Here is a 21,049-nt window from a genome sequence, read left to right as displayed (position 1 = left end):
GAGAAGCGCAAAGGCTGAAAGGTCAGGGTCGGAGCGCACCCGGGGAGGGCACAGCCGCGCAGAGGCCTGCGGGTGGGAGCGGCTCCTCACGCTGCAGGGGAGGAAACTGAGGCGCGCGGGCTCGGCCGGCAGCGCGCGGGCCGGGCCTGGAGCCCAGCGCTCCCGGAGGCCGAGCCCCGCCCGCAGGCAGGAGCGCCGCCGGGGCCTCCGAGAGACGGCCCCGCCCACGGCCCCGCCCACAGAGGCCCCGCCCCCACGGCGTGACCGGAAGTGCGCGGGGCCCCCAAGATGGCGCCCGAAACCCGGAAGTGAGCGCGGCCGCCGCGAAGCTCGGAGAAACGGAGGCGCCGCGGGCTCCGCGCCCGGCCGGACCCGGGTCCGAGGTGAGGCGCGCCCGGCCCCACCCCTGGCCCGCCGCCGCCGCCGCCGCCCGGCCGAGCCGCGCTCCCCGGCCCGCGCGGGCCCTGACACGCCGCGGCCGCCCGCGCCCCGGCCCGGGGCTTTCGGGGTTCCGGGGTTCCGGGGCCGCGGGCGGGGGGCGTGCGGCGGTGTGTCCCCGGCCTCCGCCGTGAACTCTCACCCCGGCCTCCTCGGCGACCCCCGACCTCGCCGGCGACCCCCGACCTCGCGCTGCTCCGTGACCCCCGGCCGACCCCCGCCTTGGCGTGAACCCCGAACCACGGCGACTCCCCCGCCTTTTCCTTTCGCCCTGCTCGGTGATTCCCTGACCCTTCCTGGCGACCCCCCAGCCCGCGCTCCTCGGTGGTCCCCGGACTTTACTTGGTGACCCTTGACCCCGCACTTCTCTGACGCTCCTGCACTTGGGGACCCCCTCCTGACTGCTTCTCCGTCATTCCCTGGCCCCTCTCTTCCTGTGACTCTCCAGCTCCGTGACCTCAGCCCCTTCCTTTCCGGGCGCCCCCTGACCTCAGGCGCCTTGCAGATCCCTGCCCTTCCTCCTCAGTGTCCCCTCTCCCAGGGCTCCTCCTGTCCTGGCTTCTCCGCCCTGGGGCCGCTGTTCCCTGTGTTAACAGGGGATCCCGTGGCTTCGGGCTGGGGGCCTTGCTGGTATTAGCTGCCCAGGCAGAGCAGGTCGGGTGGGAGTGTCTCCCCCGGCTGGTGCTGGAATCGGGCTGGGGAGGTGGTGGGCTGCCGAAGGCTGGAGTGGCTGCAGGAGCAGCCTGGGTGGGTGTGCAGGGCAGGTGAGGCCCCTTCCCAGCGCCCGGAGCCCTGGCCGCGAGGGGCTGGGGTGGGGGAGCAGAGGCGTGGACAGCCAGGCAGGTCTGTCTCCTCGCATCGTGTTAACGTCCTGGAAAGGGGAAAAGAACTCAGCGTGTGAAGTGTGTCTGCCACCTCCCCCCTCTCCTCCCCGCCGCGGCTCTGCTTCCCGGAATGCGCCTCGGTCCCGCCTGCCCTGAACGTCCTTTCTGCCTGTCCACCGCCTGGCCCGGCCGGGTTTGGTGCCATCTATTTGCACCCAGGGCAGGCCTGGAAGCGGCCAGGGTGAAGCTTGCTGGCCGTTGGGGTGTGCTGACTGTTCCATGTGTGGGGAGGGGGCTGGTGTCGGAAGGACTTTAGGTGGACTCCTACCTGCTGCCGGGCCAGGTCCCCCGAGCCCAGTGTGGTGGGTCTGTCCCCCTAGGGAAGGTTCAGGGAAACCGGGGCTGTGCCCTGGGGGCCGCAGGGCCCAGAGGGAAGAAAGGCCACCTGTCAGAGATGTGAGACTCCAGACAAGTCAGTAGAAGTGAGGCCTGCCCTTCTTCCAGGCTGGACGACCAGGGCTGGACCCAGCCCTGCATGTCACGTCTCCGCCCTCGGCCCTGCGTGCCCGGCCGCAGGGACCCTTGTGAGCTGAGGACTGCCCGCAGGCCCTGTCCCTGAGGCTGAGCTGGGGCTGTCGGGTGGCCTGGAGAAGCCAGCCCAGCTCAGCTACACTTTTTCTTCCAAGTGCCCTGGATTTTCCCAGGGGAGGCCCCAGAGATGGGTCATGGCAGCTCAGGGCTGTCTGCTTGGGCCCCAGGTGGGTGGGCTGGGGAAGGGTGGTCCCAGGACACCCCATGGCTGGGGAGATGCAGGCAGGCGCCTGATGGACCCTGGGGAGCCTGGCACGTGTGAGACGCCATCCCCAGGGATGGCCACTGTGGAGGCTCTGGGAGTTTGGAGGGCGAGAGGGCGCTTTGTTTAACGCTGCGCCTCTGAGCAGACGTCTGCTCCCACCTGCCTGGAGCCGGACCCGTGTGTGTGTGTGTGTGTGTGTGTGTGTGTGTGTGTGTGTGTGTGTGTGTGTGTGTGTGTGTGTGTGTGTGTGTGTGTGTGTGTGTGTGTGTGTGTGTGTGTGTGTGTGTGTGTGTGTACTTGCACTGGGGGAGATGTCTACGCTTTGGCGGGGGTGGGGGGAGGCCTGGGGCCCGGACGAGGGGCCTGATTTCCAGGGGAGCCCTGAGGCCGAGCGCAGAGGGGCAGTTGGCTTTGAAGTCGAGGCGGGTGGGCCTCAGGTGTGCAGCCCAGGGCCCGCGCGCTCCAGCTGCCTGACCACCCTGACCTGGAGGGGGCTGGGAAGGGAGGCTGGACCCTCTCGGCCCGCAGGCCTGGCCCCCCCCCCCCCCCGGGAGCCTGACCAGCCCAGCTGGCCCAGTTCGGTTCTAGTGACGTCTCAGACAGCCGTCCAGCAGGGGCCGGGCCGGAAACGCTGACCTAGCACAGGGCTCTGGCCGCGTGAGCGAGCCGGGCCGGGAATAAAGAGGCGACTGTGTCCAGTCCCCAGAGGCTGCCTCCCTCCCAGGACGGCCTCCGCCCCACGAAGCTTTCACCGCCGCGGGCGGGGGCGGGGATCTGCTTGTTCCCTGTGTGGGGGTCACGTCATCGAAAAGTGGAGGCTGGAGACGCCTGGAGGCTGACAGAGTGGGGAGACGGGCCCGCGGGGTGTCAGCACTCCTCTGGGGGTGCGTGTGTCTGCCTGTGCGCGCGCGTACATGCCCGAGCGTCCCTGCGTCGTGTGTGAGTGCTGCGTGCGCATACATGTGAGAGCGCACGTGGGCCCCTGCGTGTGTGTGTGTGTGTGTGTGTGTGTGTGTGTGTCTTGCGTGTGTGCATTGCACGTGTGTGTGTGTTGCGTACGTGCGCTCCGGCAGTGGGCAGGCCTGGAGCGTCTCCAGCCCCGTTTCCGCAGCGAAGGGCCATGTGGTCGGACGCGGGGAGGGCCGGGTGCAGCAGGCCGCCCGGAGTAGCCGAGAGCGAGGTCGCTGAGGCCCGGTCCAGGCCTGGCCGGCCCTGCTTGTGTGCCGTCTCCCCATGTGCGCGGCCCGGATGCGGCCTGGTGTCCGCGGGCCCCCCCTTCCCTGATCGCACCCCCTGTCCCCTCTCTGGACTGCGCTCTCTGCCGCTGCGGGCAGGTCAGTGCCACACGCGTGACCCGCGCGGGGCTGGGACGGAAGGCAGACTTCCTGCATCTCCCTGCGATGGTGCCAGCCGCCCGCCCCCCTCCCTGGAAGCTGGGGCCGCCCTGTCCTCAGGCAGGTGACCCAGGTGAGGGCGACCTCGGGGCGGGGTGCAGAGCTCGGTCCTGTGTGCGCCGCTGCCTGGACAAACACACGCCGAGGACAGGATGCTGGCGGAGAGGCGCAGACACAGGAGGACACGCAGGGGGTGACTCCACGGATGGGGAACGTCCAGGACAGGCAGCTCCACAGGCACGGAGAGGGGGCTCCTGGTTGTCAGGGGCTGGGGGGGGGTGACTGCGGATGGGAGTGAGGTTTCTTCTTGGGGTGATGGAGTGTTCTGGAATTAGATGGAGGTGGTGGTTGCACAAGTTGGTGATGCATGAAAGGCCACGGAATTGTTCACTTTAAACGGGTGAGGCGTGTGGCATGTGAATTGCGTCTCCGTGAAACAAAGAAGTGTTTGAAAAGAAGAGACGGTAGGGCTTGGCCAGGGCGCTCAGGTGAGCCGTGCCGTGGCCTGGGGTGAGCGGGCGTCGGCTGCCCCCCCACCCGCCCCGCGCGTGGCCGTCTCTCTCCTGGCCCCACAAAGAGGGCAGGAGAGGTACTGTCTCCCCTTCGCATGGAGGGCGAACCAGGCTCCCCTGGGAGCCCCCCACGTCTCAGCTGTGCCCTGACTGCCGCTGGCAGGAAGTGGTCTCGAGGGGATGCGGGCTCCTGCTGCAGGGGTGCCTGGGCCGCGTGCGGGCAGCGGGAGGCCCCGGGGGTGGGCGGCCTGGGAGCCCCTCCCTGGAGCCCGGCCCCCGTGGGAGCTGGCAGGCCGGGCTGGCAGTGCCCTGGCTCTCCTGGAGGTCCCCCCCGCTTGGCCGGGACATCCTCCCGTTACGGTGGCTCCTCCTCCTGCAGCGGTCCCCTCCCCCCATGCTGCCCGCGGGACAGGAAGGGCATCCACCACACAGCCGCGGACGCCACCGGGAAGGCGTTGAACACGGCCCTGCTGTGTGCTGGGCCTGCGCTGCGGGTCTCGCCGCGGGGCTGCGCCCTCTCCCTCCCGGCAGGTGCCTCCGGGTTGGCCTCTGTCCCCAGTGGAGCGCGTCCCCAAGTGAAACCGAAAGAGGCCTTGCTGGCCCGGCTGCCAGGCCCACAGCTGGCGCGGGAGCCAGGCCACGTTCCGGAAGGCCGGCGCCTGGCATCTCCCGGGACTCCAGGCGGGAGCAGCAGCCCCGGGGTCAGAGGCCGCCACAGGAAGCTGACGGAGCAGGGGGAGGGGAGGGAGCCCGTGTACCCGTGACTCACCGACCGCGGGGACCAGACGGGATGGGGTGAGAGTCCCGGGATGGGGTGAGAGTCCCGCTCAGAGGTGGCCCCGAGGCGCCAGGAGCGGGGGGCCCCAGCTCGGGAGGTAGAGTGAGGAAAGGTGGGCCCGGGAGCTGCGTAGGGACCGTGGGGGGGGGGGCGGGGTGAGCCTGAGCGATGCGGCGAGGGGGGGGGGGGTCCTCGGAACTCAGCAGGGGCCGCGATCAGGGCCGCCCAGACTGTGTGCTACGTCCTCCCGCACGGCTTGGGCTCGGCCCCTGGAAGCTGCAGCGCGGGGGCGTGGGAGCCCTCCCCGCCCCCCACCCCCGGCCGGGGTGCCGCAGGGCGTGGGCCCTTCCTGAAGTTGCCTGGGGTGTGTCAGCTGGCCGGAGCATCGGGGGCAGGTTTATGAGATTCAGACCCTCCGGGAGCCCAGCCCGCTGTCTTGGGGGCGGGGCTGGGGTGGGCGAGCCCCCAGGTGGGCACGGGGGCCGTCGGGACGGCCTGGGGGTGGGAGGGGGCTGGGCTGTAACAGGAGGGCCCGGCAGCTCTGCCCCGGGCCCGGGCACCGTGGGCGCCTGCAGGAAGGCGCCCCGCGCTGGGACACAGCTGGATGGCAGCTCTGAGAAACCTGGCTGGGCTGCCGCCTGCAAACCCAGACCTGCCACGCCCCCTGCAGAAGCAGCCCCTCTGGAAGCCCCGGCCGCGTTCCCGCGTGGAGGCGGCCCCCCACCAGCCCCGCAGCGCCCCCCGGGCGCGAGTGGGGGCACAGGGGCTTCAGCGCCTCCGGGCACCTGTGGGTGTCACCGTGCACAGGCTTGGGCCAGTCCTGCGGCCCGCCTGTCCGCTCACGGGCTGTGCCTAGCTGGGTCCTGGGGTCGGCTCAGCAACGGGCCCAGAGATGCCCCGGCCCGGTCCCGGGACCTGCCGACGCGTCCCCTCACGTGCAGAGGGACTTTGCAGGTGGGATTAAATTAGGGCCCCTGAGATGGGGACCACCCTGGGTTCCCTGGGGGGCCCAGGGTCATCACAGGGTCCTTATAAGCAGAGGACGTTCTCGGAGGCTGAAGGGGACTGAGAGTTGGAGCTCAAGGGGTCTCCGTGCGCTGCTGCTGAAGCTGGGCCACAGCCCCGGCCCTGCCGGCCTGTCTCACCGAGCTGGGCCTCGGGACACCCAGAGCTGAGGGCCGCCAGGCTCGCCTGGACTTCTGACCTGTGGGCCTGGGACAGGTTCCGAGTCCGCGGTGACTCATCTCCACAGGAGAAGCAGAGGCAGGCTCCGTCGCTGGGTCTTGGGGCTCCCGCTGCCGTGACCTGGGGGCACGTGCCCTCTTCCCAGCGCCCGCACCTCTGTCCCTCGGCACAGCGGGTGCCCTTTGGCTTGGGCAAAGGTCTCTTACAATGTTCTTGGCACGAGACTGCGCCTCAGGAGCCCAAGGAGGGTGCTGACTGGTCTGACCACTCACCTGGGACGCGTGCAACCCGGCCGTGGGCAGCACCAGCCACTGTCTTCCTCCAGGCTCTCTGAGGAGCTGGGTGGAGACCTGGCGTGCCGGCTGGCCTGAGACACTCCTGTCATCACGCAGGAAGCACCAGGAGGGACAGACCCTGCTCCCCACAGACCCTGGACAGGCTGGAGCACATCAGTGTCAAAGGACTAGGAAGTCAGGCCTGCTTACAGATTTGGCTTAACGTCCACTCCGAAGAAGATCTGGGGGTCAGAGGAGATCACAAGCTCAGTGTATCTAAAGCCTTTTAAAGACCACAGATAAGCACAAGCCCTGAGCAGGCACTTCCCAGAGGAGGAAACCTGCGTGAAGATGCCCTGCCGCCGTGTGCGGCTACTCCACACCTGTCCACGTGGGCACAGGTTGGAAGGTCTGCCAGCGCGAAGGTGGGCCAACAGACACTGCAGCTGGAGCTCCATCCCGTGGACTCTCCCCTGGTAAGGCTGGACCACACCTGCGAGTGGGGACCAGGGATCGGGGCCCCGAGACCCAGGCTCAGTGTCCCTGTCTGTGACTGAGGAAGCTCCCCCACTGGACCCTCAGGTGGGTACGAGGGGCCATCTGTCTCCAAGCTGTGCACCTCAGGGCTGGCGGGGGCTCTGACCGGCCCGCCAAGGGCTGCGAGACTCTGACAGGTCCTTGTAGATTCAGGTTGGCCGCTCGGGTGTGTGAGCTGCCGTGAGCGGCACCGGCCCCGCCGTGGGCCAGTAAAGCATCCCGGGCCGGCTATTCTGTGCCCACACGTGGACGGGTCTGTGGGCGAGGACACAGCCAGCGCCTGGGACCCCGAATCGGTGCCTCTGGGACTCCGTCCGAGGGGTTCCTTTTCTGCATAAACATTCATCTCAGCAGGTATTGCTTGGTCGCCCGGGTCTGGGGTCCTTGCTGCGTCCCCGGGTGCAGTGTCTTCTGGCCGCTGGCCCGTCCGAGGTGCGCGGGGGAGTGAGGGGGGGGCCGCCCTGACGCCCGCCGCCTGCTTTGCCGGCCGGGGCCTGTCCTCGGGCGCACATGCCTGCCCCCGGGGTGGCTCCCAGGGGAGGGGCGCCATCCCTGGGCTGGCATCCAGGGTCACCCTGCGTGTGCCCCGTGGCCGGCCACCGCGTGGCCTGGCTCTGCTGCGGTCGCTCTCGGGGCAGGTGGGATGACCGGCTGTGCGGCTGCCGTCCGACCAGGGCCTCTTCCGTCCGTCCTGGGGTTGGCTGTGCCAGGCGGGGGCCGAGGCGGCCGCTGAGCAGGCCCCGGCTCCGATGCCGTGGCCCCACGCCGGGGGAGGGGGTGGTTCGCGTCCCAGCAGGCCGGGCGGGAGGTTTTGCAAGAGGCGACGTGTCACTTCAGACGCCTGTGGCGGTGAGCGTGGGGGCCGGGGTCCCGCGGGTCCTGTCCCCCCACTGACGGCAGCACTGGAAGGCGGAGCCCTGCCCTTCTACGCAGGCCCCCGTCCTTCTTGTGCCATGCCTCCCGCCGGCCACGCGCCCAGGGACTGGGCCCTCGCCGTCTCTGGCGTCCCAGGTTGCACGCCTGGTGCCAGCCTTGCTCTGCTCAGCGGTGCGCCCGGCTCCGGGGCTGCAGGTGCGCGAGCCCCGCGTCAGGGGGGCTCCTGCGGCGGTGTGCCTCCCCCTCCTGTCCGAGCGCCCGGGGGCGGCCGTGACGGATGCCCACGCGCTGGGCGGCCTGAACCACAGAGATGGATCCTCTCCCGGGTCTGGAGGCCAGCCGTCGGAGATCCAGAGGCTCCGGGGAGGGTCCTTCCTGCCCTTCCAGCTCCTGGGGGCCCGGGCGTCCTGGGCCCGTGGCTGCCTCAGCCCAGCCTCTGCCTGCATCTTCGCGTGGCCTCTGCCTGTGTCTCTGTGTCCGGGTTTCCCTCTCACAGAGACCCAGTCTTTGCACTAGGGCCGCCCTACTGCAGTACGATCCCACTGCACCTTACCTGATCTCGTCTGTGAAGATCTGATTTCTAAACGATGACCCGTGCCCAGGTGCCCGGTGCACGTGGACGTGAGGGACAGCAGTCTCTCCACCACGCCGTCTCTGTCCTGCCACGTCCCCCTGCACCCCGGGCCCTCCCTGCCAGGTCCCTGTACCCCCATCGCTCACCAGCTGGCCCTGTACCCTTTGCGTCGCACCCGTGTTCCTGGCCCACTCGGTGGGTGAGGAGGGCCCCTGAGGCTTCCCTTGGGACCCTGCTGCGCTCCCCCCCTTTTCGGCCCCCCCATGGAGGTGACTGTCCAGGGGCACGTGTCCCCTGGGGTCCTGACAGAGCCCCGCTGTGCCAGCCAGCCCGGGCAGAACCTCAGTGCGTGGCCAGCGCCCCCAGGATAGGGCTCAGTCCCCTCGCCCGAGCGACCCTGCCCCTCCGTCCCTCCAGCCAGCACAGCCCGCCTCGGCTGGGCACCTCCATCTAGGCGCGGAGGAGGCTCTCCGGGCCGCAGTCACCCCGGGGTCAGGCTGTCCCAGGGCTTGCCCCTTCCCACGTCCCCGCCCCCGCCCCCCTCAGGTCTCGGCCACCAGTTCCTTGATCTTTTTGTTCTATAATGACTCATTTGAAACCTGATCTCAAAAGGAAATCCTGCCACTCAAAGCCCGGTGACGTGCGGGCCCCTCCCCGCGAGCACCTTGTGGGCGCCCACGCGGCACGTGTTGTGGGGCTCACGTCTGAACCCGCGGTCGGACCCGGCCTCCGCCCCGAGGCCCCCCCCCGGGGGGTGGGGCCCCGGCAGCTGGAAGCGCCTCGGGGCCGTGGCGAGGTCGCCCTCTGAAGCCCCAGGGCTGGACGGGGTCCTGAGCCCGGGGCCGGGTGGGGCGGGCGGGCGGGCTGCCCCGCAGAGGCGGGCAGGTGAGGGTGTGCAGGAGCCGTGTGTGGGGGCTGCGCCGGGGCCAGGTGCCAGCGTTGGGGGCGGGCAGGAAGCTGAGCCTGTGGAGGTGGGGGCTGGGAGACCCTGGGCCTGGGCATCGGAGGACGGGGACGCCGTAGGGGTGGCCCTGGGGGCACGGGCACCGTGTCGGCCCCCCCGGGCCCTGACAGCTGCTCGGCGTGGACCTGTCTGTTCCGGACGTTTCCCGTCCGTGGAGTCACCCCCTGCGTGTCCTCCCGTGTCTGCGTCTCTGCCTGAGCCTCGTGTCCTCCGGGTCCGTCCACGCGGGAGCGCGCGTCCGGGCCTCACCCCTCTGGCTGAGGGACGTTCCCGTGGGTGGAGGGACTGCGTGTGTTTACCCGCTGTCCGCCGATGGACACGCGGGCTGTGGCCACCCTTTGCCAGGCGTGTGAACACACGCGTGTTCCGGTCTCTGTGTGGGCACGTGCTCCGTGCCCTCGGCCCGGGAGCAGCGTTGCCGCTCTGGGGTGACTGTGGAGCCGTGTGAGGAGCCACGGACCCCCGCGGGGCCCCGCGTTCACGGCCGCCCGCTGGCCGCGTCCCCTCCGCCCCGTCCAGGCGGCCACCTTGACGCGCAGCCGCGTCGCCGCCCTCCCCGCAGCCCCTCCAGGCCCAGGTCTGAACGCCCTGCTTGGTCAGAGAAACCTCCCGGGGTCCCCAGGCATTGCCCCCCGGTGTCCTTGAGAGGACAGGCCTACAGGCCCCCCCAGGCGTGCCCCCCGCCCCCCGAGCCGGGGCCTCCCCGTGGGAACAGACCTCTGTCTCTGGAGGAAGGTCGTGCCCCGGACGGCGGGGGACGGCGTGGGGCGCGAGCCTGTGGGGGCTGCCACTCAAACCCGGGGCCACGGGGGCCCCGCGGGCCTGGCCTGCCGCCGCTGGGCGTCCCTCGGGCACGGAGCACCCCGAGGGGGCTGAGGGTCCCCTCCCGTGCCGTCTGGCTGGGGGCTCTGGGTGGGACAGCGGCCGCGGCCCCTGGGGCGCAGGGCCGGGAAGCGCCCGCGCGCGGGACGGGCCGGCCGCGCTCGGCGGTGAGGCTGCAGGGGTGTCGATGGGGTAGGGGGTCTCGGGTGGGGGGGGCGCGTCCCCTGCGGGTGCTGTGGACCGGGGCCCAGGGGCACAGCGCGCCGTCCGGCCTTCTGTCCCAGGTGGACCCGTCGGGGGGGGGGGTCCCTGGAATCGAGGCGCTTCCGGGGCCCCCGCGGAGGCCGCCGTCCCTCGTGCGTCCTGGGCTCCGCCGCGCGAGCCTCCTGCCCGACCCGAGCAGCCGGTCCTCCCGACAGGCACGGCGGGGCTCCGGGGGCCTCAGGCGCCCCCATCGGGTCGTCGGGGGTTCTCCCACCCGTGGACGCGGAGTGGGGTTCGACCGTCCCCCAGCTGAGACCGCGGTCCCCGGGCAGCCGGGCGTCCCTCCCCGTCCCGCCGGGTGCGGCCTGCGGGCAGCCGGGAGCCGGGGCGCTGGCGTCCTGCCAGCCCAGGGCCCGGGCGGCGCGGGGCGGCGCGGCCCCCACGGCCTTCCCGCGGGGCCGCAGCCGGCCGCGGGCTGCGGCCCGGCCCCCCGGGCCCCTCGCTCTCGGGGGCCGCGGGCACAGGCGCGCACGGGCGGGCGGCCGGCCCTCCCCGCCCCCACGGGATTGCACAAGCTGCCCGCGTGCGGCGCTGGTTACTGGAAGTCCTGAGGATTTCTTCACTCGGGGCTTGGCCGGGAGTGGCGGCCGCCTCCCCTTCCTGCCTCCTCGGGTGATTGGTGTCTCGGGGCCGCCGCCCGAGGGGCGCTGGGCCAGCCTGGGGTCCCCGCGGCCCGCGGCGGGGCAGGGGGCCTGGGGGACCTCGGTCCCGGGCCGCGGGCGGGGGGGAGCGGGGGGGATCGCGCGCGGCCGGCTGGGCGTCTGAGCTCCTGCCCGGCGGGGACCCTGTGTGACCTTAGCCCGACCCCGGTCTCGGGCCTCTTCCGCCCTCAGCGTGGCCCCCGCCCCCCAGGGACCCTTGGCAAGCCTGACCCGGGGGCAGGGGGTGGGGCTCCGTGGCCCTGGCAGGCCCCCCAGCTCGGAGCCGCCCGGGGCTGGGCCCCCTCTCTGCCAGACGCCTCCCCTCTGCTCACCGGCCGGGGACGCGCCCCGTGGCTCTTGCCGGGGGGCGGGAGCAGCCCCCCGGAGCACGTTGTTCAGGGGCCTGAGGGCAACGGTGGAGTGCGGCGGGGCCCTGTCCCCCGGAAGGGGCTGCCCTCACCCTGGAGGCGCTGGCCCGGGTGCCCAGGAGGGGTGGCCGGGCAGCAGGAGGGCCGCCCAGGCGGCACCGCAGAGCGGGGAGCCTCCGCGCGCCCCCTGCGTGGCCGGGGCGGTCGGACGGGTTGGGGGGGACGTCCGTGGGGTCCCCCGGGGGCCCCGCTGCCCCTCGGCCCGCGGCGCCCTGTCCCCGGAGGGCGCCCTCCCCCACCGGGGCTCGGCAGGCAAGCGTGGGACGTGTGTGTCTCTGCCCAGGTCGTGATGCCGCCCCCACGGAGCAAGAAGCCCAGATAGATGCCCCTGCGGCCCGGCTCGTGGAGCCCCCCGATGCTGGCAGTGGGGCCCGCCATGGACGGGCAGCTCCCTCCGCACGAGCGCCCGCCAGCGGGCAGCGTCCTGTACAGCCCGCCGCCCCTGCAGACCCCGCTGTGCGGGCCCGGCGTCCAGGTGAGCCCTGCCCCCGGGGTGGTCTCCCCCCCCCCCCGAGCCCCCGGGTTTGCAGGGCGGACTCTCCGGGGGCTCCCGTCGCCCCTGAGTCCCCCACACGTGAGCCACGAGGGTTCTGCCTGGGCCTCGGGACGCGCGGCCCGGCTGGCCGCCCTCAGCTGCAGGCCGTGGAGGATGGGACCGCGGGGGCCAGTAGCTCTCGTCCACTCTGCTTCAGCGCTGCTTTCTTCTTCGTTCATGAGAGTTTATCCCTTAAGCACGTCTAGGTTTACAGGAAAACGGCGCGGAAGGTTCCCGTGCGCCACCCCCTCCGCACGTTCCCGCTGTTGACATCGCACGTGAACGGGCGTGCCGCCTCCCGCCAGGGCCGGTGCTGAGCCGGCACCGTCGCCAAGGGCCACGGTGACGTGCGGCTCCCTCTTGGCGTTGGCTGTTCTCTGGGTTGTGACGGATGCCGGGTGCCCCGTAGGCACCATCACAGCGTCACACAGCGTGGTTTCACTGCCCTGAACCCCCCGTGGGCCCTGCCTGTCCAGCCCTCCAATCCCCGCACCACCGGTCCTTCTCCGTCTCCAGAGCCCTGCCTTTTCCAGAATGTCCCAGGGTTGGAATCACAGCGTGTAGCCTCTTCAGACGGTCTTCTTCCACTTAGTGATGTGCATCGACGTCTCCTCCGAGCCTTTCTGGCTTTGTAGTCCATTTCCTTTTAGCACCAGATAACTTTCCATCATCTGCGCGTCCCACCACGGCTGGTTTACGCTTCCACCTGCTGAGGGAAGGCTCGCGTCCGAGCTCTGACAGCTGCCGTAAAGTACCACGCGTGGTAAAACGGCCGTGGGGGCCGGGCCTCCTCCTGTCACAGAGGGTACGAGAGGCCTCACGAGGGGAAGCGTGCAGAGGCCTCTGCGTCAGGCCTGGGGGGCAGCACGGGCTCTTTCCCTGCAGGAGGCAAAGAAGCCGGGTTTCTGGGTGGGGAGGCTTGAGCCGCTGGGCCAGGAGAGCAGCTGGGGTGTGGGCGCTGGGTGGGGGGGAGCGCCTGGGCCGCGTCAGTGACGCACACGCTGGACGGGGGGAGAGAGTGGGCATCCGGCGCGGGGTTCGAGGAGCTGGGCACTGGGCCTCCAGGGCCGAGCGGAGCTCCGGGTCGAGGGCCCAGGGCCGTCGGGGGCACCCCAGACCCCAGCGTGCAGCCTCAGACGGGGCTGGGAGGCGCGCTCAACCCCGGGATTCGCTCCGTGCCCAGCTGTGCCCTCGAGGCACCCTCGCGTGGCAGAGCACGGTACCGAGTCACACCGAGTGGGCCTTGCCAGTCAGCGTGCAGGGAGCAAAAGCAGGTCACAGCTGAAGAGCCGCCCGCAGCTCCCGAGCCCTGGCCGACGGCCAGCGCCTCCGGCTGGGGCCTGGGCAGCTCGTGTGCCCGTCCAGCCGTGCCCGCAGCACCCCTGCCCTCCTGGGTCCCCGCCTCCCTCTGAGCCTCCGCCCGCCCGTACCCCCGCTGGTGCTCGCGGACGCCCTGTGCATCCCACCCGCGGCTCAGCGCGCGCTGCTTCCTCGGTGCTACGGCGCCCCGTGTCCCGGGCTCGCTGCACACACGTGTCTTGCTTCGTAACACCTCAGCATTCCTCCTCCTCGGCGCCCCGTCGTTTGCTTCGTTATTTCCCTATTGTTGGGCCCTTGGGGCGACTCCAGTTTTCTGCCGCTATAAATAGCGCTGCTGCGTTTTCCTCCCCGTCCTGGATGAGTCCCCGGGGCTGTGTTTCTGGAATAGACTTCCTAGGCCAGAGCGAGCCCCGCTGGGGTGGGTGTGCGGAGGACAGGGGGGCTCCGCGGGGAATGGGCTCCCGCCACGTCCTGTGCTGGTGACCCGGGAACTGACCACGGGGCCCAGAGGGGCTCCGGCGCTGGAATTGGGGGTGGGGTATTTGGAACGAGATGGGGACCCTGGTGTGAGGGAGGTGCCGCGTGGAGCGCGACCTTGGCTCTGAGCCCTGCTGCGGGCTGTCCGAGCCAGGAGGACCGGCTCCCCGGTGCTCTCCGGGCCCAGCTTGTGCACGGAGCCTGCTCCTCTCGGGCCACCGAATGTGGGGCTCGCCCCTCAGGCCACACCGGGTCTGGCTCAGGAGTGACTGGCAGTCGGGCAGCCCGTGCGGGCCGCACCGCACTCCTTATGTCTCTCCCGGTCCTGGAGGAGGCGCCCGGGGGGAGCAGTGGCGGGGAGTGGAGCCGGCCCCAGGGCTGCCTGGGAGGGACACGCCCCCAGGACTGTCAGTGTCCCTAAGGCAGCCAGATTTAGCAAATAAAAGTGCAGAGCCCCGTGAAATTTAAGTTAGCATGTACACGGTGTTTACACAAGAAGTTGTCTTTTATTTATTGGAAATTCTGTCTTCACTTCCTGTGCTTTATCTGGCAGCCCTGTGTTATCTGCCACCCGGGTGGGAGTGTCACCTTCCTGCTGGGCTAGGAAGCTCCTGGCTAATCTCCCAGGGCCTGCTTCACCCCAGGACAGGGCCAGCCTCTCTGCCTCCAGGCAAGCTCTGATTGGCGAGCCAGGGTAGGGGCCCATCTCTGGACCAATCAGATCCCACAGGCCTGCCCTCTGAAGGCGGAGCCACCCACTCTGGCTGCAAGTGGAACATCCCAAGGAAGGTTCTGATTGGCTGGCTGTGCTGTACCACTCTGTGGGGCGGGGCTGGACATCCTTGATCGGCACCCTCAGCAGAGCCGCACACTGGGGGAGGAGGTCGTGCTGTGGGGTAGACAAAGCCACGGGGGACCCCCGCCACCCGCCTCCCCAGCCTCAAGCTCCTCAAGGACCCGGGAGTCCCGACCTGGAAGCTCCCCGGGGGCCTCCCCAGGCCTAGTCTGGGCGCAGGCGGCGCAGGTTGGTGAGCAAGGGGCCCCTCAGTCCTGCCCCCCGGCCGCCCCCTCTGGGCCCACAGCACAGGCCCGCTCCCGGGACGGCCTGTCATTTTTCTGGAGGCCGGCGGGCCTCCGCCTGTCGACACCGTCTCACGGCGTCTCCTTCACGCTGCGTCTCTGAGCTGGACACGCACAGTGACGGCCAGTGTGGCCCCCGGGCTGGTCCTGGGCCGGCACGAGGTCAGTGAGTCCGGAGGGGCAGGCCTTGTGGCAGCGGGGCCGGCACAGCCGGCATGTGGCCGCGGCCGGCGGGCCTCCCTCATGGAGTCTCATAGGGCCAGCGGCCCGTTTAGGGAAGGGGACCCAGCACCCGATGCCACAGGAGGTGTGGGTGTCCATGGCCCACGCCCTCAAGCCGGTCCTGTCACATGCGGGCCCCAGGCTCAGCTTCTGGCCGCCCCAGTGTTTCCTAAAGCGGGTGCCCAGAAGCCCGGCCTGTGCCTCACGCTTGGGCCACACGGGCTTGAGCCCTGGGAGCTCTGAAAAGCTGGGGCAGGGCCGTCCACGGTGCCGGTGGAGCCCCTCAACCCGGCCTCAGCCCCTTGCCCCTCTGAGAAGTCCTGCCCCCCGCTGCCTGGCAGGCTGACCGTCCTGGGCTCTGCCCCCACGAGGGCCTCTCGCCGTCTTGCTTTACGCGGGGTCCCCTCCTCCACTTTCTGGAACACGGGCCTCCAGTCTGGGCTCCCCAGGCGCTACCGGGATTCTGGGGGCCCTGCCAGTCCGGAGTGGAGGCCACCCCTCCCCGACCGGTCCCCACCCCACCTGTGCGCTGACCAGAGCCTCCCTCTTCACGCAGCCCTCGGGCTGGGTTCTGCTCTGCAGGTGGGGAAACCGAGGTACAGGCGACCCAGCGGGGACGCCCCCGGGTGGGCAGGCTCACTGCTGTCTGGACGCTGCCCCAGGGCGGCATGGGGGGGCGGTGCCCCGGGGCCCCTGCCCTGCTGTCCTCTGCCCTGACGCCCGCTGCTCTGTCGCCCGCAGGACGCCATGCTGCACTACCCCTGGTGGAGCAGCTTCTCGCCCACGCCGTACCCAGCCTTCTCCAGTGACAGCCAGTAAGTGCCCAGCCCCACCACGTCCTGCCAGGGGGCCCGCCCCCCGCAGGGGCTTCACGTTGCCTCCCTACCCCGCAGTCATGAGCGAAACAAGACTGGAGCTGTCCGTCGGGTCGGGGCGCGGGGGGCTTCAGCCTCAGTCCAGGGGAGCTGTGGGCCCGGCCCTGGCTGCGCGGGGCCAGCCGAGGCTGACCTGCTGTGATCTGCCTTAGCGAGAGCCCTCCAGAGAAAAGGGCAGGGGTCGTGGGGACGAGGGCCAGGGAGGGCTCCACGGTGGGGGGGGCATCAGGTGGCGGTGAGAAACTTCAGGGGTGAAAGGAGTTGGGAGGGCAACCTCCCCATGGAGGGTGGGGTGAGCGGGGTTTTGAAGGGTAAATAGAAGTTTGCCAGGAGAGCAGCCTGGAACCAGGCCAAGGATGGCCCATGCAAAGGGCATGGAAGCACGTGGAGCTGGAGCCTCCGTGTTTTTCTGGGGCACCGTGTCCTGGGACATGGCGTGTGGGCCCCTCCTGAGCTGAGTTTCTGAGGCACCAGCGTTGTTCCTGTGGGCGGGCGACCCCCGCACCTGTCCTGCAGGTGGGGTGGGCGGGCAGAGCCCTGGCCACGCCCACCAGCTCCGCTTCCTCCTCCGTCTCCAGCCAGTTCATGAACTCCACCTTCCTCGTGGGCCAGCCCTGCGCGGACACCAGCTACGGCCCCACGGCCACCACCCCCAGCTTCCCGCCAAAGAGCAGCGACTTTCCTCAGGTAGGAGACCTCGGCTGGGCCCCGCGCCACGTGGGGGTGTCGGCGCCGGGGGATGGGGCTTGTCTGGGGGACGGCCGGTGCGGCTTCCCCGCAGCAGGTGGGGGCGCCGGGTCGGAGGTCACGTGACCGAGGCCGGGGGCCCATCCGCGTCGTGCCGTCGCTCCTGCCCACGTGCGGGTCACGGGGCTGCGTCTCGAGCACCTGACCGCGTCGCCCAGACCCGCACTTGCCCCACCCGGGCGCCCTAGCGCCTTGGCGGGAGCCACGTGCCCGCACCCCCGGGCCGAGCGGAGCCCCTTGGGTCGGGACAGCACAGGGAGCCTGTGTGTCCCCAGGACAACAGCCGCTTGACAGACGTGAGCCACGCAGGTGGGAGGAAGGGAGAACACGTGACCTCGACCCCTGGGGGATGCCGCGTGGCCGCGCCCCCCAGGACTCAGGCAGACTCCCGCTTGCGGCCTTGTCCGCGGGGTTCGCAGGTGGTGCCGGCGCCTCCAGCCCGCACGGCAGCCCCCGAACCCGGGAGCCGCGGGGGGATGTGTGGGCAGGAGCCCAGCGATGTCACGGGGGCGGGTGCCTCAGCTCCAGGGTGACCCCGACCCGGGGCGGGACGTGAGGGCGACGGGCTGAGTGGCGCTGGGTTTCCCTCTGACATGTGCGATCTCGGCGCCCGAGTGGCTTGTGTGCCTGGGCGGCCTCGGCGCAGTTTGGGAACCGTCCAGGTGGACCCGCCAGCGGTGGGGGTGTCAGGCGCTCAGCTCCCCTGAGCCTCGGTTTCCTTCCGTAAAGTGGGGCTCGTGGGTCCTGCCAGGTGACAGGCCGAGCGAGGCCACGGCCGACACGGGCCTGTGCAGACCCCTGGACTCACGTGGACCAAGGCCAGGGCCGTGGAGACCGGCCCACACCCACCAGGGCCGCCGCAGGACTGGGCAGAGAACCAGCCGCGGCGTGTGTGCTGTGGTGCCAGCCTTCCTCCAGATCCAGGCCCTCCTGGGACCTCAGGACGAGACCCTGCTTGGCAGTTGGGTCTTTGCGGGTGTGCTTAGGTAAAGACGGAGCCTAGGTCGTCCCGGGTTAGGGTGGGCCTGAACCCGCTGGGGGTCCCTGTGGAGACACAGCCGCGGGGCAGGCGTGTGGTGAGGGAGGTGGAGCCTGGGTGCTGGGGCAGCAGGGGGACCCCCGGAGCCTGGGGGGTGCAGCCCTGCCACGCCATGCCGTGGACGTGTGCCCTGAAGGCCAGACACATCTGTCGTTTGAGGTGCCCCGTCAGTGACCCTTTGAGGCCGCCCAGGAAGCGACGTGGCTGGGGCTCGTGGCTATGGGAGCAGAGCCTGCCCCTGGGGACCCCCGAGTCCCCCAGGGTGAGGGCGGTGGGGCAGGACAGGAGGCCCCTGCACACGACATCCCAGCCTCTGCGCGCGGTTTTCTTTGCCTGCAGCCGGTCCTTGACCTCCAGGAGGGGAAGCCCTGGTGGGGTTCAGCCTCCGTCGGCCACGCGCCCCGGGACCCTCTCCCCGCCCACCGCAGCCCCTCGTCCCGGGGCGTGGGCTCACCCACGGACCAGTGGCTGATGGGCCTCCTGCCCGCCGTGCCCCAGGCTCGACTCCGCGTCCAGACTTGCTCCCCCGCTGGGGTGTCCCTTGCTGGGCAGGCGAGGCCTGGGCCGTGCCGGGTCCAGGGCCAGCAGAGGCCTCTGTGGGCTGTCGCAGCCGCCGCAGCCGCCCCTGGGCCTCGCCCCCTGCCCCGTTCACCCTCTTCCACCGCCTCCCTGGCTCTGCCGAGAATCCACGCGGCTTCCGAGCCAGGACTCCCCTGGGGTGCCGCGTCAGCTTCTTGCCGCAGGTGGGCCGTGCCCCCGTGGCCACGCGCTGGAGGTCGCTCACCTGCCCCACAGATGTTTGCCGAGTGTGGCTGCGGCCACCTGCCCTCCAGCCACCCTTGCTGGGGCCACTTGGACCCAGATCTCCCCTTAAAGCAGCGCAACTTTCTTCAAATGAAATCTCACCCCAGTGCCAACCATGGGGTCAGACAGACGTGAGACCACAGTTCAGCCAGGCTGAGGGTCCGAGGCCCCTGGTCGGTCTCCTCCACTGCCCCCAGGGCCCCTGGCCCACCCCTGGCCTGTGGGCCAAGCCAGCACGGAGTCCAAAGCAAGCCTGGCATTCAAGGCTCTTCCAGCCCAGCCCCGGCCCAGCGGGTCCACCACAGACGCCTCTGTTCCTGGTTCAGAGTAAGTGGCATCGCACGGTGGCCAGCATGGGGACAGCCCTGAAGACGTCCGATCCTGGTCCCGGGACCTGTGGGCGTGTCATGGGGCGGAGGAGACTTTGCAGCTGGGACTAAGTTGAGGCCGCTGAGACGGGGATGACCCTAGATTCCCCGGGGGGCCCAGGGTCATCCCAGGGTCCTTAGAAGAGGGAGGCGGGAGGGTCCGAGGCAGAGAGAGACAGGAGAGGCTGCGCGGCTGGCTGGGAGGAGGGAAGAAGGGGCCGCGAGCCAGGGATGCGGAGCCTCGAGACGCTGGAAAAGGCGGGAGCCGATGCTCCCCTGGGGCCTCCGGAGGGACCAGCTCTGTCAGCCCATCTTGGACTCCTGACCTCTAGAAACATAAAGTAGTCAATGCGTGTTGTCTTAAGCCGTGAAGTTTGGGGTAGTCTTATTACAGCTGCTCCCCGGGTGAAGCCCGTGTGAGGTCTACGGCACAGCCTGGAAGCGTTCGCTCCTGTTCGTACGTGAGAGGAGCTGCAATGGGGGATCCAGGGCTGGGCTGGGGCAGGGAGTGGGTATAAACCCGCAGGCCGTAACACGCCTCCTGGTGACAACATCTGCGCCCTGGGTGTCCTGGCAGCCGAAGCGAGCAGAGCAAGGAAACGGGTTGCGTGGTTCCTGCTGCCGCCGAGGAGAAAGCTTCTGCCCGACTTCCGTTTGGGGCCGGGAGCAGTTCCGTGGGGGCCGCACACACGCCGGCCCGGGCCAGGCCCTTTGGTGAGCCTGCCGCCGCGGGAGGTCCCCACTTCCCAGGTGCCTGGGAAGGGTCTCCGGCCGGAGGGACTCTGCCCTGGGGAGGGCGGGAGGCCCGTCCGGTCCGCGCTCTGAGGCGGCTCTGGCTCTCTGGACAGCGCTGGCCGTCAGTCCGGGCAGCCCTGAGCCCCCAGGGCCGGGGCCCGGCTTCCGTCGTGGGAGGGGACGTGTACGCAGGGGTTCCCTGGAAACGGCAGGCCTGGCGCTCCTCCCCAGCTGCTCCGCACGGCATCTTACGTGGCCGAGGCCAGCATCACGGCAGAAAGCAGCCCTGGTGCGACGGGGTGACCACGCGCGGGTGCTCCCGCGGGTGCGCTGAGGCCCCGAAGAGAGCCGGCCGAGCGTCTGTAGGGGGCCTCACGCCGGGAGGGGGTCTGCGTCCCTGGCGGGAGGCCCACAAACACGTCACGTCGTCTCCCAAGGCCGCACGTGGATGTGTCTTGTTGCTGACGGGTTGACCTTGACCCCCGGCAGGGCGGCGTCCGCCGGCCCCCCCACTGCCCAGCGCCCCTTCTGCCTTCAGGTTGGCCTAGAGCCGGTCAGGCCCCTGCACCCCTTACCCCTCGAGGGGCCGCGCCTGGGGTCTCCCACCCCAGAGTGTCCTGTGTGTCGGGGGTGTGGATGTGTCACTTTATTTTTTAATTGAAATATTTGCGTTTCACACAATCCCGCACTTGTAGTGCGTTCGCAGTGTCGTGCAGCCGTCACCTCTGTCCAAGCCGAGACCATTCCTGAAAAGAAGCCCCGTCCCCGTCAGCAGTCACCCCCTCCCTCCCCAGCCCCTGACAACCAGGAGCCCGCTCTCCGTGCCTGGGGCGCTGCCTGTCCTGGACGTTTCCCGTCCGTGGAGTCACCCCCCGCGTGTCCTCCCGTGTCTGCGTCTCTCCCCGAGCCGCGTGTGCTCAGGGCCCGTCCACGCGGCAGTGCGTCGGGGCGTCGCCCCGTTGCGTGGCTGCGGGACGTCCCCGGGTGTGCAGGGACCCAGCGGGCGTGTTTGCCCGTCGGTAGATGTGAGCGCGTGTCCCAGACGTGGCGGAGCCTCGCTGGGGGGATCGTTGGGGCCGTGTGGGGGGGGTGGGAGGTGCTCAGCCTTCTAGACCCCCCCCCCACACGGCCTGTGCCGCGGGCTCTCGCCACCCCTGCCCCCCCAGGCCCGCCGCGGGCTCTCCCCGCCCGCGTCTCCCTGGGGTCCGGGCCGCAGGGGAGGCCGCCCTGCCCGCCTCTGCTGCCCCCAGTGCCCAGCCGCCCGCACCCCCGGGAGCAGGTGCTGTCCTGACCCCTCCTCCCACGGCCCCCTGGACCCTCACGTCCCGCGGGCTGACCCCCTCCCGCAGTTGGCGGGGTGGGCGTCTCCGGTGGGCCCTGCGTCCACCCGGTCAGCACACGTTCCGTCTGGCGGCCCAGGCTTCTGGGAAGCGGGATGAGGTCACAGCTCGGAAAAGTGCTTCGCGGACTCTCGGCAGCGGCCCGCGGGGAGAGGGGCGGGCGGGCGGTATCGACGGCTCCGTGAGTGGGGTTCGGGGG

At 70.5% G+C, this 21,049-nt stretch overlaps 1 protein-coding gene across 10 annotated transcripts in view; it reads left to right on the top strand.

Annotated features, from left to right (window-relative positions):
- The window catches only part of SBNO2 (strawberry notch homolog 2), a 45,004-nt gene that overhangs the window by 3,321 nt on the left and 20,634 nt on the right, over nucleotides 1-21,049 (top strand). For 4 of the 10 annotated variants that reach the window (XM_057709021.1, XM_057709016.1, XM_057709019.1 and 1 more), the window contains 3 exons: nucleotides 11,592-11,783; nucleotides 15,684-15,757; nucleotides 16,396-16,504. The exons of 1 other annotated variant lie outside the window; for it this stretch is intronic. In XM_057709021.1, the coding sequence (XP_057565004.1) occupies nucleotides 11,631-11,783; nucleotides 15,684-15,757; nucleotides 16,396-16,504 (336 nt within the window). In that variant the 5' untranslated portion in view covers nucleotides 11,592-11,630. Of the gene's footprint in view, nucleotides 1-246; nucleotides 384-6,319; nucleotides 6,679-6,731; nucleotides 6,785-11,591; nucleotides 11,784-15,683; nucleotides 15,758-16,395; nucleotides 16,505-21,049 lie in introns of those variants that run through there. 5 more of the 10 variants (XM_057709020.1, XM_057709018.1, XM_057709017.1 and 2 more) reach the window with 5 other exon arrangements.

The sequence above is a fragment of the Hippopotamus amphibius genome, chromosome 15, assembly GCF_030028045.1.
Source record: "Hippopotamus amphibius kiboko isolate mHipAmp2 chromosome 15, mHipAmp2.hap2, whole genome shotgun sequence".
Lineage (NCBI taxonomy): Eukaryota > Metazoa > Chordata > Mammalia > Artiodactyla > Hippopotamidae > Hippopotamus > Hippopotamus amphibius.
The sequence above is the reverse complement of the archived record's forward strand: the minus strand, read 5'-3'. Positions and strand labels throughout refer to the sequence as shown.